Source organism: Stegostoma tigrinum, chromosome 3 (genome assembly GCF_030684315.1).
Source record: "Stegostoma tigrinum isolate sSteTig4 chromosome 3, sSteTig4.hap1, whole genome shotgun sequence".
NCBI lineage: Eukaryota > Metazoa > Chordata > Chondrichthyes > Orectolobiformes > Stegostomatidae > Stegostoma > Stegostoma tigrinum.
The window spans coordinates 101396442-101412088 of NC_081356.1; the positions used below are offsets into that span (position 1 = coordinate 101396442).

Sequence of the window (15647 nt, forward strand, 5' to 3'; positions counted from 1 at the left end):
AAAAATCAGAGTCAATGCTTACATCAGAATAAAACTGAGAATCAGAAGCAAATCTTTCAGTGCAACTGCTCTGTGTTAGTATCCTTCCTCCCAATGCATTCAAATATATTTATATTCCTTTCTCCCTCATATTTGTCATTCGCTGAGTAGAGGCACAAGTTTTTAGACAAATTTAAATCCTGTGATCTGTAATTTTTAAAAAAACGTATCTATTTACATCCCCGTAGGGATTATTTCAGACCTAGAAGCGACTTCAGCTCTATCGCTCCCTCTGGATGATATCTGCCCCCTCCAGCCGGAACCTATGACTTGCTCCGGTAGGTCAGTACGGGTATGATTATGTGTGACACCGAGAGCTTCTGGTTGGTGTGACCTTAAAATCGGTTCGGGGTGGGGGAGGGGACAGAGAATGCGAAATTCAAGTCTGTTGCACGGAACTAAGGTGAGCAGAAAGATTTGTTCAGGGTTAGAGAAGTGTAGGAGATAGGACTGAGGTTTGGATCAGGGATGAGGTGAGAGCTGTGCGTTGGGGATATGGGGGAAATCTGTGACGGTTCTGGTGAGGGATGGACTTAGTGAGGAAACCAGCTGGGGGGTGACCTGGGTCAGAATCAACGGTGCTGAAAGTAAGTAAGCGGAATTACGCTGTGATGGGGACAGTGTGGATTGGGAAAAGTGTTTAACAATTAAAAACGAAGGTCTGTGGCAGACATTTAAAAATAATTCGTGACTTACAGCAAAAGATATAACCCAGTGAGGATTCCAAGATAATAAAATGTGAGGCTGGATGAACACAGCTCACACCCAGTGAGGATGGTGGGTTCCAGGTGGGAAATTAAACATCAGGGTTAACCAAGGAAGTTAAGGATATTATTAAGTTGAAAGCAAATTGCCCTATTTTTGCCCCTTTTTACGACTTTATAAACCTCTATAAGGTCACCTCTCCCCCTGTCTCACTCCAGGGAAAATAACCCCAGCCTATTCCGTCTCTCCCTTGAGTTTAAACCTCCAATCCCTACAATGTCCTTGTAAATCTTTTCTGAACCCATTCAAGTTTCACAACATCCTCCCAATAGCAGGGAGACCAAAATTGCACACAGTATTCCAAAAGTGGCTTGACCAATGTTGTGTGGACTTGCAAAAAGACCTCCCAACTCCTTAACACAAAGCACTGAGCAATAAAAGAAAGCATAGCAAATGCCGCCTTCATTATCCTTATCTACCTGCAACTCTACTTTCAAGGAATTATGAACCTCCACTCCAGGGTCTCTTTGTTCAGCAACAGTCCCCAGGGCCTTACCATTAACTCTATAAGTCCTGCCCTGATTTACCTTTCTAAAACGCAGCACCTCATTATTTATCTGAATTAAACGCCATCTGCCACTCCTCAAGCCACTTGCACAGCTGATCAAGATCCCATTGTACGCTTGAGCTGACGTTCTTTGCTGTCCACTACACCTCCAATTTTGGTGTCATCTGCAAAAGTACTGACCATACCTCTTTTGCTTACATGCAAATTATTTACACAAATGACAAAAAACAGTGGATCCAGCACTGATCCTTGTGGCACGCCACTGGCTACAGGCCTCCAGTCAGAAAAGCAACTCTCCGCCACCACCTTCTGTCTTTACCTTCGAACCAGTTCTGTATCCAAATGGCTAGTTCTCCCTGTATTCCATCTGATCCAACCTTGCTGATGAGTGTATCTTCAGGAACTTTGTAGAATGCCTTATGAAGTCTGTATAGATCACAACCATTGTTCAGCCCTCATCAATCTTCTTTGTTACTTTTCTTCAAAAAAAAATCAAGTTAGTGAGACATGATTTTCCATGCATAGAGCCATGTTGACTATTTTTAATCAGTCCTTGCCTTTTCAAATACATGTAAATCTTGCCCCTCAGGGTTTCATCCAACAACTTGCCCACCACTGACATCAGGCTCACTGGTCAAATTTCCCTGGCTTTTCCTCACCACCTTGCTTAAATAGTGGCACCATGTTGCCCAACCTCCAATGTCCTGACCCCTCACCTGTGGTTATTGATTGATACAAGTATCTCAGCGATGGACCCAGCAATCACTTTCCTCGCTTTCCACAGTGTTGTAGGGTGCACCTGATCAGGTCAAGGAGATTTATCCACCTTAATGCATTTTAAGACGTCCAGCACTACTACCTGTGTAATATGGACAATTTTCAAGATGTCGCTGTTTATTTCCCACATTCTATATCTTCCACATCCTTCTCCACAGGAAACACTGATGCAAAATACTGGTTTAGTATTTCTCCCATCTCCTGCAGTTCCACACACAGGTGGCCTTGCTGATCTGTAAGGGGCCCTAGTTACTCTTTTGTCCTTACTGTATTTATAAAATTGTTTTGTATTCTCCTTAACAATATTTGTCAAACCTATTTCATGTCCCCTTTTTGCCTTCCTGATTTCCCTCTTAACTATACTCCTACTGCCTTCATACTCTTCTTGGAATTCACTTGATCTCTGCTGTCTGTACCTGACATATGCTTCTTCTTTTTCTTGACCAAAACCTCAATTTCTCTCGTCATCCAGCATTCCCTACACCTCCCAGCGTTGCCCTTCACCCTATCAGGAACATACTGCCTCTGGACTCTTGTGTCATTTTTGAAGGCTTCCCAATTTCTAGCCATCCCTTTACCTGCAAACATTTGCCCCCAATCAACTTTTGAAGGTTGCCTAATACCGTCAAAATTGGCCTTCCTCAATTTAGAACTTTAACTTTTAAATCCAGACTATCCTTTTCCATCACTGTTTTCAAAGTAAGAGAATTATGCTCACCGGCCCCAAAGTCACCTGCCCTGCCTTATTTTCCAAGAGTAGGTCAGGTTTTGCACCTTCTCTAGTAAGTACGACCACATACTAATCAGAAAATTTTCTTGTACACACTTAACACATTCCTCTTCATCCGCGCTTTTAACACTATGGCGGTTCCAGTCTATGTTTGGAAAGTTAAAATCCCCCACCGTAACTATCCTATTATTCTTACTGATAACTGAAATCTTACAAATTTGTTTCTCAATTTCCTGCTGTCTACTGAGGGGTCGAGAGTACAATCCCAATAAGGTGACCACCCCTTTTTTATTTCTTAGTTCCACCCAAAAAGCCTCCCTGGACATATTCCCAGGAATATCCTCCCTAAGTATAGCCATCAATTTATCCCGACTGAAAAGCACCTCTCCTCCTTCGCTCTTGCACCCTCTTCCCCATTCTACCTTTCCTACACCATCTGTACCCCAGAACCAAGAATCCTTAAATTCTGATAAAGACCAAGAGGATTGCAAAACTGCTAATGTAACCTCCTTATTTACAAATAAGACAAAAGTGAAGTAACTATCGGTCAAGTCGCTTAATATCTGTCATTGGGAAATGTTAGAGTTTATTATAAAGGATGTTATAGCAGAGCATTTAGAAATACAGAAGATAACCAAGCAGCATCAATGTGGCTTCAAGAAGTTGTTTCTGTTAGGCGGGGAGACTAGGACCCGTGGGCACAGCCTTAAAATTAGAGGGGTAAATTTAAAACGGAAATGAGACAACATTTCTTCAGCCAGGTAGTGGTGGGCTTGTAGAATTCCTTGCAATGGAGTGCAGTGGAGGCAGGGACGTTAGATTCCTTCAAGGCAGAGATCGACAAATTCTTGATCTCCCAAGGAATCAAGGGCTACGGGGAGAGTGCAGGGAAGTGGAGTTGAAATGCCCATCATCCATGGTTTAAATGGCAGGGTGGACTTGGTGGGCCGAATGGCCTTACTTCCACTCCTATGTCTTATGGTCGAAGAAGGGGAAATCATGCCTGACAAACCTATTAGAATTATTTGAGGAAGGAGCAACAGGCTAATTAAAGGAGCAGTTGTAGATGTAATATATTTGGATTTTCAAAAGCCGCGAGTTGGCAGTGATAGATTGTGGAAAGTTCCTTAAACAGATAACAGTGCAAAGGGCATGGGAGATATTCAAAGCAAGCATGGGTGAATGACAACAATTGTTTATTCATATTTGGTAATATGAGAAAGTGACTAAACCATGGATGCAAAGGAAATTGGAGACACTACTGGACCCAAGGAAGAGGCATACAAATTGGCCATAAAAAGTAACAGACCTGAGAAATGGCAGTGGCTTAGAATTGACGAAAGTATGACAAAGGATTGATTGAGAGAGGGAAAATAGAATACGTTTGCAGAGACATATAAAATGAAATGTAAATGTTTCTTTAGGTATGTGAAGAAAATAAGTTTGGGGAAGACAAATGTAGGTTCCTTATAGTTAAAAAGAGCAGAGTTTATAATGGGGAACAAAGAAACGACTGACCACCTGAATACATACATGTGTTGACAAAGGAGGACGCAAGTAACACCAGAAATGTTGTGGAATAGGGGGTTTAGTGAATGGGAGAAATGGAAGAAAATCAGTGTTAGTGGGGGGAAATAGTGTTGGGGCAACTGATGGGATTGAAGGCAGATAAACACCCAACGCCTGATAAATTGTATCCTAGGGTATGTAAGGAAGTGGCCTTAGAAATAGTGAATGTAGTAGTGGTCAGCTTCCAAGATTTTATAGACTCTTGAACAGTTTCTACTGATTGGGCAGGGTAGTAAATGTATCCCTAATTTAAAAAGGGAGATAGAAAACTGGGAATTATACACCAGCCTTCCTTATACCAGTTGTTGGGAAAATGATAAGAGTCCACTAGAAAAGATTTAATAGCTGAGCGCTTGGACAGAATTGGACAGAGTCAGCATGGTTAGAAAAATCATGCTTGACAAATCTACTGGAATTCTTTGAGGATTTAACATGTGGAGCTAATGAGGGGGAACCAGTAGATGTGGTTTATTTGGAAAGCTTTGACAAAGTCTGACGTATGACATTAGCATGCTTAAAGTGATTAAAGTACACGAGATTGGAGTAATACATTGAGATAATAGAAAACTGGTAGACAGGAAACAAAGAGTAGCAATAAATGTATCAGAGATAATGGGAACTGCAGATGCTGGAGAATCCAAGATAATAAAGTGTGAAGCTGGATGAACACAGCAGGCCAAGCAGCATCTCAGGAGCACAAAAGCTGATGTTTCGGGCCTAGACTCTTCATCAGAGAGGGGGATGGGGAGAGGGTTCTGGAATAAATAAGGAGAGAGGGGGAGGCGGAAAAAAGATGGAGAGAAAAGAAGATAGGTGGAGAGGACAGTATAGGTGGGGAGGCAGGGAGGGAATAGGTCAGTCCAGGGAAGATGGACAGGTCAAGGAGGTGGGATGAGGTTAGTCGGTATACAGTATACACATTGGCAGATGTGCAGGTGAACCTCTGCTTAATATGGAAAGTCAACTTGGGGCCTGGGATAGGGGTGAGGGAGGAGGTGTAGGGGCAAGTGTAGCACATTTTTCCATCCCCACCCTTGTCTGCTTTCCGGAGAGACCACTCTCTCCATGACTCCCTTGTTCGCTCCACACTGCCCTCCAACCCCACCACACCCGGCACCTTCCCCTGCAACCGCTGCAGAAGGTAGTCAGGAAGACAACTGGTATGTTGGCCTTCAGAGGAAGAGGATTCAGGTATAGGAGCAAGGATGTCTTGCTTCAAATATACGGTACCTCAGTGAGACCACATCTGAGGTTTTGTGTGCAGTTTTGGTCTCCTCATCTAAGGAATGACGCTCTTGTACAGGAAGTGTAGTGAAAGTTCATCAAATTGATTGATGAACATTCTGCATTCAGTTCTGTTACCCAGATGTACTCATGTAAGGAATGATTTGTTTGGTTAGCACGCAATACAATACTTTTCACTGTATCTTGATATATGTGACAAGTAATAAGTTAAATCAAAATCAACCTATAGGGAGAGGTTGAATTGATTTATGATTGTGTGTGCTGGAGTTCAGAAGAATGGGTGGGGAATCACACAGAAACTTATGGAATTCTGACAGGACCATACCAGGGTAGATGCAAGAAGGATGTTCTCAATGGTGGGGAGTCAAAAACCTGGGGACGTGGTCTAAGGATACAGGATAAATCCTTTAGGATCTAGATGAGGAGAAACCTCTTCATCCAGACGATGGTGAGTCTATGGAATTTGCTACCACAGAAAGCAGTTGAGGTCAAAACAATGTATGGTTTCAAGAAAGAGATGCAAGTAGCATTTGGGGCTAATGGGATCAAAGGATATGGGGAAAAGTGAGAGCAAGCTACTGAGTTGCATGATCAGCCGTTATCATCATGAATGCTGAGCAGGCTAGAATGGCCAAATGGCTTATTTCTGCTCCTATTTTCTATGTTTCTATAAGCTTCTGCACATAAGGCAACTGAATAGGATTAGAGCCCATGGAGTTGGGGTAGTATATCAGTATTGGTAGGTGGTCAGCTAACCAATAGAAGAGTGAAAGTTAGGAGAATGGGGATATTTTCAGGATGACAATCTGTGACTAATGGAGTGATATAGGGATCAGTGCTGGGGCCACAGTAATTTACAATGTGTATTAATAACATGGATGATGCAAATAAATGTACGTTAAAACAGGTGGGAACACAAAGCAATGAAGCTCCAGTTGGTTGATTCTAGGCATTTTCATATGTGGTGAGTTTGAGTAGGCTGGGCTTCTACTCCTTACAATACAGAAGAATGAGTGGAAACCTTATTGAAACATATAATGATCTTGGTGAGGCTTGTGAGGCTAGATGGGGAGAGGCGTCCTCCGTGTTGAAAGTCTAGGATCAGAGGGCCCCTCAGAATCAAGAGTCACCCATTTAAAGCAGAGGAACAACTATTCTCAGAGATGAGTGAATCTGTGCAACTATTTCCTGCAGAAGATTGTTGAATCTGGGATGTTAAGTATATTTAAGGCTAAAGTAGTAAAATCTTTAACCAGTAAGGGAATCAACGGTTATGGGGAAAAGGCAGGAAAATGGAGTTGAGGGCTATCAGGTCATCCATGATCAAATTAAGTTGCAGAGCAGACTCGATGGGCTGAATGTCCAGTTTCTGTTACTGCATCTTATGGGTGAGGGGTGGGTTTATGAGAGGTTTGTGATGATGTATGGTGGCTATAGGTGTCAGGATCTGTACGGCTTCCGGGAGTAGGCATAAGAGCTATGGAGTAAATGGAGCATGTGGATCTTGTGAGTTGTGTCACTGGGGTACCAGATAAATTCTGAGTCATTAAAGACAAGAACTTCAAGTCCTTGATATGCAGTGAAAGCCAATATGATCAATTTGCTATGTAACCATATTTACTTTTATTCTTTGACAATCTCTGCCCCAATTTTGCCTCTTTGTTTGCTATATTGAGGTCATCAACTCCTTGATGGAACACAAAGAACAGCACAGCACACAAACAGGCCCTTCAGTCCACCAAGTTTGCACTAATTCATAATGATTTTTAAACTAAAAACCTTCTGCCTCTACACGGCCCGTGTCCCTCTTCGTTGCCGTATCTGCCAACATCACTCCTCTGGTCGTGCGTTCTAGGCATTTACTCAAAAAACCTCGCCTCTCACATCTTTAAACCTAGCCCCTTTTACTCAAAAACTATGCCTCGTAGTAATTGATATTATTACTCTGGGGAAAAGACCCTGACTATCCATTCTATCCAAGCCTGTGATAACTTGTAAACTTCTATCAGGTTGCTCCTCATCCTTCGACATTTAAGTGAAAGTAAACCAAATTTGTCCAATCTCTCCTCATAGCTGCTAATATACTCCTAACCGGGCAACATCCTGGTAGACTATTTCTGTATCCTCTCTAAAACCCCTCCTCCTTTCTTATAGTGTGATGATCAGAACTGTGTACAATATTTCAAATGTAGCATAACTAAAGTTCTATACAGCTGTAACATGACTTGCCAATTTTGATACTCTGTGCCCTGACTGATGAAGGCACGCATGCTATCTACCATCTTGACCACCTTATCCACTCGTTTTGTCACTTTCGGGTAATTGTGGAGTTGTGTGCCTATATCCTTTTGTCTGGATTCTGCCATTTACTGTAGTAATACAACTCTGTAAAGTCTTCCATCCCCTGTTATTTGCCGAGAGATTTGGTTTTGGAGTGTGATGACTAATCTGGGATGTGATGGACTTTTCTACCAGGCTTTTAGCTGGTATCTAAATTTAAGTAAATCAGCACAAATTTGAAACTGTGAACAGAGATAATGGGAACTGCAGATGCTGGCGAATCCAAGATCACAAATTTGTGAAGCCCGAAACGTCAGCTTTTGTGCTCCTAAGATGCTGCTTGGCCTGCTGTGTTCATCCAGCTCCACAAATTTGAAACTGGTGGCTAAGCTACTGGATACATTTCTTGGATCAGAATTTTGCTTTTAAATAAATAAATCTCACCAGTATTGGTTACAAATCCTGCTCTTAGAATCTTTCTAATGTTCGTAAGTCAGTGGAAGTGTGAGGGCAGGCCACAGACCTCGCAATTTAGACGTGTGTTAATTTTTACATTTTGTTTGAGGGGTGGATGGGAATGGGAGTACGTTTTTAGAGTCCAGAGTAATAGAGGGAGCATGATGATTATTCTTTGTCTATTTATCACCCACAATGCAATGTTTGTAATTTCTTGTTATTTTAAAGGCTACAGCTGTCAAAGAAACTCCCAAAAAAAATGTATGACGAAGCAGAAAAAACCAAACGTTGGGAAGGAGGCTATGAACGCACTTGGTATGTATTCTAGTTCTGCTAAAGAATAAACAATTTCTGTGCTGTTGTGAATATTGCCTCGTGATGTTTAAATCCCAGCTTGACAAGGCAGATGTGGGCTCCATTTAATGCCTCATCTGAAAAATGCCACCTTGGGGATTTTAATCAAAATTAAGGCTTCTTTGCATAGTTGGGAACGTGGTAAATAAGATTGCTGAGTTACAAGAGCAGATTGCCATGTGGAAATATGATGTAACTGTAACAAAAACCTGGCTCAAAGAAGTGCAAGGTTTAATATTAATATTTATTGAGATGAGGCATTCTAGAAAAATCAGAAAATAGGAAGGGGGAGCATCCATCATTAATGGTAGCATTGCAGTGCAGAAGAGAGAGGATGTCTCAGAGATGTGTCACTCAAAATCTGTTTGGATGGAACTCAGGAACACAAAAGGTGCAAATACGTTGCATACTGTAGTCTTTGGCCAACAAGCGGTGAAGAAGTAGAGGAACGAATTTTCCACGACATTCAAGATGTTCAAGAATTTTAGGATGGATTATAATAGGAGAGTTGGATTATCCAAAAATAGACTGGACAGAAAGTAGCAAGAGTTCCTCGAGTACCTTCAGCAAAATTTTCCACAGCAGTATTCTTCCAAGTTTAGTACTGACTCCTTTTTAGTGGACCTAGTTCTTGGGAATAAATTGGGCCAAGTGGATCAAGTGTCAGTCAAGAACCATTCAGGGACCAGCGATCATTATATCATAAGATTTAGGTTTGCTGAGCAAAAGAACAAGGAACAATCAGGATGTAAGGAATTATCTGGGAGAAAGCCATCTTTAATGGGGTATGAAAGGATCTGACCCAGATTAATTAGAGTGAAATATTGGCAAGCAAAACAGTATCTGAACAATAGTCTGCTTTTAGAGAAGATTAAGTATAGCACCGAGTGTGTGTGGAAAGCCATTTGTCACATCTCCAGCATCTACACTACTTTGCAAAGAAATCCAGAGCTCCCTGACAGATAAAAGAACAGATTAAGATGAAGAGGAAAAGTATGTTTATGACATATCAGTTGGAGAATCAGACTGAATGTATGAAAGTTTGGCGGGCAAGTGAAAAGGCATGTAAGATAAGCAACAAGATATGTACAGGGACAAGCAGCTAACATAAAAGGCAGTCATGAAGTCTTCCAAAAAGCATTTAAATAATAAAAACATGGTAAAAAGAGGAATAGGGTCTATTAGGCCCCTAAAAGGGACTTATGCATTGAGGCAAAGTGCATGGGTGAGCTATTAAATTAATTCTTTATGAACAAGATGCTACACATCATGGTATAACAGGAGATAATTCAGACACTTTTAAGGGTTGAAAAGTTAAAAAGGCAGGATAGGATGTAATCCTTTCACGCTTGCTGAAGAAAATGGGTAAAAATTGCATAGACCATAATTTGGATTCCTGGGTGGCACCATGTTAATAGATTATGTTAATAAGTTATATAGACAGATTGGAGAAGTTGGGATTGTTTGACTTGGAGAAGAAAAGTTTGAGAGGATATTTGATGGAAGTATTCAAAATCATGAGCAGCGTGGTCAGAGTAGATAGGAAACAAATGTTACCATTCGTGGATGGATCAAGAACAAGAGGGCACAAATTTATGTGAAATAAATAAATTGATGCAAGGCATTAGAGACATGAGGAAAACTTATTCATGCATTGAATGATTAGGATGCGCCACTCCAGCATATCGTAGGAGCAGATTCAATCGAGGTATTCAGGTGGAAATTGAATTATTACCTACCTGAAAGTGATGAATGCGTGGTTAGTAGAGTGGAGATAGTGTCATTGCTCTGAGGGACCGCTGACATAGACACAGCAGACCGAGTGGCCTCTATCCTTACTGCAAATTAAGAATGTACCATTGCCTCAATATTGAATTGAAGTGTCAATCAGTATTATGTACCTGAGTTTATACCGAACCTGTATTCATTGATGTGAGAGCCACTGCCCAACCCAGTATTTATTGCACATTCCTAATTGCTTTCAGGATAGTCAAGAGTTAACCACGTTGTGTTTCTTTTCAATCCATTTGAAAAGGGCATCACTGGCTGCCCAGCGTTTATTGTTTGTCCCTAATTGCCCTTGAGAAGGTGGTTGGCCTCTAGTTTGATTTCTTTGTTGAGATTTTGTAGCATTTGATACAACTGAATGGCTTGCTCGGCCATTTCAGAGGATGGTTGAGAGTCAAGGACATTACTGTTGCACTGTAGTGACATGTAGGCCAGGCCAGGTGAAGATGGCAGATTCCTTCTTTCCCTGAAGGACGTAAGTGAGTCAGATGGATTTTTCTGATAATTGATGGTGATTTCATGGTCATCAGCAGATTCCTAATTCTCAATATTTTTGTTGAATTCACATTCCACCACCTGTCACTGTGGGTTTCAAACCCAGATCCCAGCATGTTAGCTGAGTTTCTGAATTCAATTTCTAGCAATAATACCAACAGGCTATCACTTACCCGCTGGACTCGTATGTAAGCCAGACTTGGTAAGGATGTCCATTTTATTCCCTAAAGGACATCAGTTAACCAGATTTTGTGTGTGTGTGTGTGTGTGTGTGTGTGTTTTTCCTGACAAGTGACAACATTTCATGGTCATCATTAGACTTTTGATAGCATATTCATCACTGAATTCAAATCCGTTATCTGTCGTGGGATTCAAATACAGAACATTACCAGAGTCTCTAGATTAGCAGTCTTGTCATAATACCATTAAGCCTTTGCCTCTCCAAGATAATCTTCAAATTTCCAGCAGTGATGCTAATAATTGCAGTACTATTAGCAAATAGCTTGTCAACTTCAGACATTGACTCTATTTGCTTTATTTAATATCCCCCGCGTTAAATGTTTTGTAGCCATCTCGGGTGATTCTCAACACAGCAGTATTTGAATGCTTTGTCTTTTCATAGAATGTCTTGCTTGAATGATAGAAATTCCTTCCAACTGTCTATTTCTTTCGTTCACAGGGAAGTCCTGAAAGAAGATGAGACAGGTTCTCTTAAAGCTACTGTTGATGACCTTCTCTTCAAAGAAAAAAGGAAAAGGTAACATAGGTCCAAGTTATTATACTTTTATTCATTGATGGATAACAGTATGAGAATTCATTTTATGTTTGTAGAATTGAGTATTTTCTGCGTGCTTGATTCAAACAAGACTTTAAAATGACACAACAAATGAGTGCTTTCAATATGTAGATAATTTGTTTGCTATGTTTGATTTTGCAGCTGCAAAAAAGCAGTTCCTATGCATCTCAGGCTCACTTCTGGCGTTCAAGAGGTCATTGGTTTATTTTTTTGGGACATGATGGGTTTCCAGGGATATTGGTAAAAGGTAGGAGGCTGGCAGTAGAGAATAGAGGTGGTGCAGGTGCAGTAGGCCGAATGACCACCTTCTGTACCATAATAATTATGTGAATTCTATGATCTTAATAGAAAATCGAAATCACCTTAAAAAAGGAGCAGCAATTCCATTTCTTCAATGTACAAGTTGAGAAAGCTGCCAAGGAGTTTTGTACTATTACCCACTGCAAGTCTACATTCATTAGTTAATATATAAGCTAGAATTCCGACAATCCTGTATATTACGAGATGATGCTTATTTGTGATCTTGTAAGTAGGGGCCCAGTGTTAACTGGGACACATTTTGAATAGATCTAGGATCATCAGTCGGGCTCACAGTACGATCCGTTTGCTGTGCTAGATGCTATATTTCATCATACGTGGTGCCCTATTCTTCACAGGTGAAAAAAAAGTCAGAGATAGTAGGAACTGCCGATGCTGGAAAATCTGAGACAACAAGGTGTCGAGCTGGATGAGCACAGCAGGCCAAGCAGCATCACAGGAGCAAGAAAACTGACATTCCGGGTGTAGACACTTCTTCAGGGAAAATAACAGCCAAATTTCCCTGAATCCCATGCCTCCTTACTTTCTGAATGAGCCTACTGCAGGGAACCTTTTCATATGCCTTGCTAAAATCCATGTACACCACATCCACTGCTCTACCTTCAGCGATGTGTCTTGTTATATCCTCAAAAGAATTCAAAGGTTTGTGAGGCATGACCTATCCCTCACAAAGCCATGCTGACTATTTCTAATCAAACTGTGTTTTTCCAAATAGTCATAAACATTGTCTCCTGCGAATAAGCGGATATAAATATAAATAAATATATATAAATAAAATAATAAAACAGAGTCTTGGTTTAAAAACAGGGAGTAACCTATTTAAGACAGATGAAAAAAAAAAGCTTTTCTCTGAGGGTTGAGTCTTTGCAATTCCATATATGTTTAAAGGCAAAAGTAAATAGATTCTTAATTACCAAAGGGATGAAAGATCATTTGAGGCATGTGGGAATGAGAGTTGGAGGTTAAAATCAAATTCAGCTCAAACTCTATTTACAAATTTGCCGATGACACCACTGTAGTAGGTCAGATCTCAAACAGCAATGATGAGATAGGGTATAGGAAAGAGATAGACAGCTTAGTGGCATGGCATCAGTCAGCAATCTCTTCCTGAATGTCAACAAAATGAAAGAACTGGTCATTGACTTTGGGAAGCTGAGGAGGACATGCCCCTGTCGGTATCAGTGGTGTTGAGGTGGAGGTGGTCGAGAACTTCAAGTCCCTAGGAGTAAATTTCACTAACAAATTGTCCTGGTCCATCCATGTCAAAGCTACAGTCAAGAAAATACACCAATGCCTCTACTTCCTCAGAAGCCTAAGGAAATTCAGCATGTCCACAATGCCTCTTACCAATTTTTGTAGATGCACCATGGAAAGCATCCTCTCTGAATGCATCATTGCTTGGTATGACACCTAATCTGCCCAAGACCGCTAGAAATTACAGAGAGTTGTGAATGCAGTCCAAACCATCACAATAACCAGCTTTCCATCTCACTTACCTCATCTATACTTCCTGCTACCTCAGGAAAGCAGCCAACATGAATCTAAGACATTTCACACCCCGGTTATAATCTTTCCCACCCTATTCCATCAGGCAGAAAATTCAAAAGTTTGACAATGTGTACCAGCAGATTTAACAACAGCTTCTTCCATGCTGTTTTCAGACTAATGAAAGGCCCTCTCATCTATTAGAGTTGATCTTTTTCTGCATTTTCTCTGTAGCTGTAACACTACATTCTACATGCTGCTCTATTATGCTGATGTACTCATGTAAGGTAAGATTTGTCTGGTCAGCATGCAAAATAATATTTTTCACCGAATCTTGGCACATGTGACAATAATAAATCAAATTAAATCAAATGCTGAGCTGAATCAAGGGCCAAGTGGCCTGCATTTGTTCTTTGGTCATATGTTTATATCTTTCACTTGCACTTCTAGTTCTAGTTCTGATTTCCTTTGTCTCAATTTCATTTCCCTTTGTCTTTCTCTGCCTTTTTTTTACTTTTTCCTATATTCGCTCTTGATTGCTCAAGCTGCTTTATTTGTAAATGAATATCTCCTGATTTTAACATTTCATAGCCAAAATACTCAACCTCCTTTTATTTTTTCATAACCCAAGTGTTGTGCCCCTCAGTTATCTCTGCCTTTTTAGTTGTGCAGGCAGGGCAACCTCCAGTTTACCCACCAACTCAATCAACCTGGACTTTCAAGTTCCTTTAAGACCACCAAAGTGAACCCTAGCCAATTGTAGGAAATCCTTTGCTGCTTTCAATGTCTTTTCTTAAATACAGACCAGAATCTGGTGCTTTTGTTCATATGTTTAAGTTCCTAATATAACATGCAAATCTTCATTGCCTTCATTTCAAATCCAATCCCGGACGAGCCACCAAACATTGTCACCACTGATGGGGTATTACATTGGAAATCAAGCCTCACTATTCCCAGATTAGTCAAAAATGTTGAAGATTTGCAAAATGCCCCAATTTACCTGATTTTCTGACCAAAGTTATAAAACTTTGGTTAGACCGCACTTGGAATACTGCGTCCAGTTCTGGGCGCCCTATTATAGGAAAGATGTGGATGCTTTGGAGAGGGTTCAGAGGAGGTTTACCAGGATGCTGCCTGGACTGGAGGGCTTATCTTATGAAGAGAGGTTGACTGAGCTCGGTCTCTTTTCATTGGAGAAAAGGAGGAGGAGAGGGGACCTAATTGAGGTATACAAGATAATGAGAGGCATAGATAGAGTTGATAGCCAGAGACTATTTCCCAGGGCAGAAATGGCTAGCACGAGGGGTCATAGTTTTAAGCTGGTTGGTGGAAAGTATAGAGGGGATGTCAGAGGCAGGTTCTTTACGCAGAGAGTTGTGAGAGCATGGAATGTGTTGCCAGCAGCAGTTGTGGAAGCAAGGTCATTGGGGTCATTTAAGAGACTGCTGGACATGTATATGGTGACAGAAATTTGAGGGTGCATACATGAGGATCAATGGTCGGCACAACATTGTGGGCTGAAGGGCCTGTTCTGTGCTGTACTGTTCTATGTTCTATGAAAGCTGCATTTAGCAAGACTTATTTATTACAAGTGTTTAGATTCTAGTTAGTTATAAACCATACCTACAGAGGGACATTGGTGAATTAGAAGCAGTTCAGAGAAGGGTTTACTACCTGGAATACGCACAGATCCTGAGGGGATTTGATTTGGTGGAAGGACATCTCCTGTTGTGGGAGAACCTAGGAGTAGATTTTGGAAGATAGCTTTAAATCTCAGTGGATAACACCACAAATTTAATTATTAATCCCCTTATAAATTTCCCCTTACATAAACACAGACAGGCAAAAATACATGAACAGAGGGAACGCCAGAAAAGCAGATCAATAGTCTTTGTTCACAAGTCTGTTGAGCAGTTTTGTTTTAAACTGATCAGAAGGTTTCCTTTTCCAAATGCTTCCTCTGGTTTACAAAAGGCCAGCATGGCTGCTTCGCTTATAAAAAGGTCTCTGATCAATTTAACAAGTCACAGCTTACAACAACT

At 40.9% G+C, this 15647-nt stretch overlaps 1 protein-coding gene across 4 annotated transcripts in view; it reads left to right on the top strand.

The window, feature by feature from the left end:
- The first annotated feature begins 335 nt into the window (after positions 1 to 335).
- Positions 336 to 15647, top strand: part of gtf2h2 (general transcription factor IIH, polypeptide 2) — a 62186-nt gene continuing 46874 nt past the window's right edge. For 2 of the 4 annotated variants that reach the window (XM_048527795.2, XM_048527797.2), the window contains exons 1-3: positions 336 to 442; positions 8598 to 8684; positions 11686 to 11763. In XM_048527795.2, coding sequence (XP_048383752.1) covers positions 8629 to 8684; positions 11686 to 11763 — 134 coding nt within the window. In that variant the 5' untranslated portion in view covers positions 336 to 442; positions 8598 to 8628. Of the gene's footprint in view, positions 443 to 604; positions 627 to 8597; positions 8685 to 11685; positions 11764 to 13839; positions 13893 to 15647 lie in introns of those variants that run through there. The other 2 variants (XM_048527796.2, XM_059644790.1) reach the window with 2 other exon arrangements.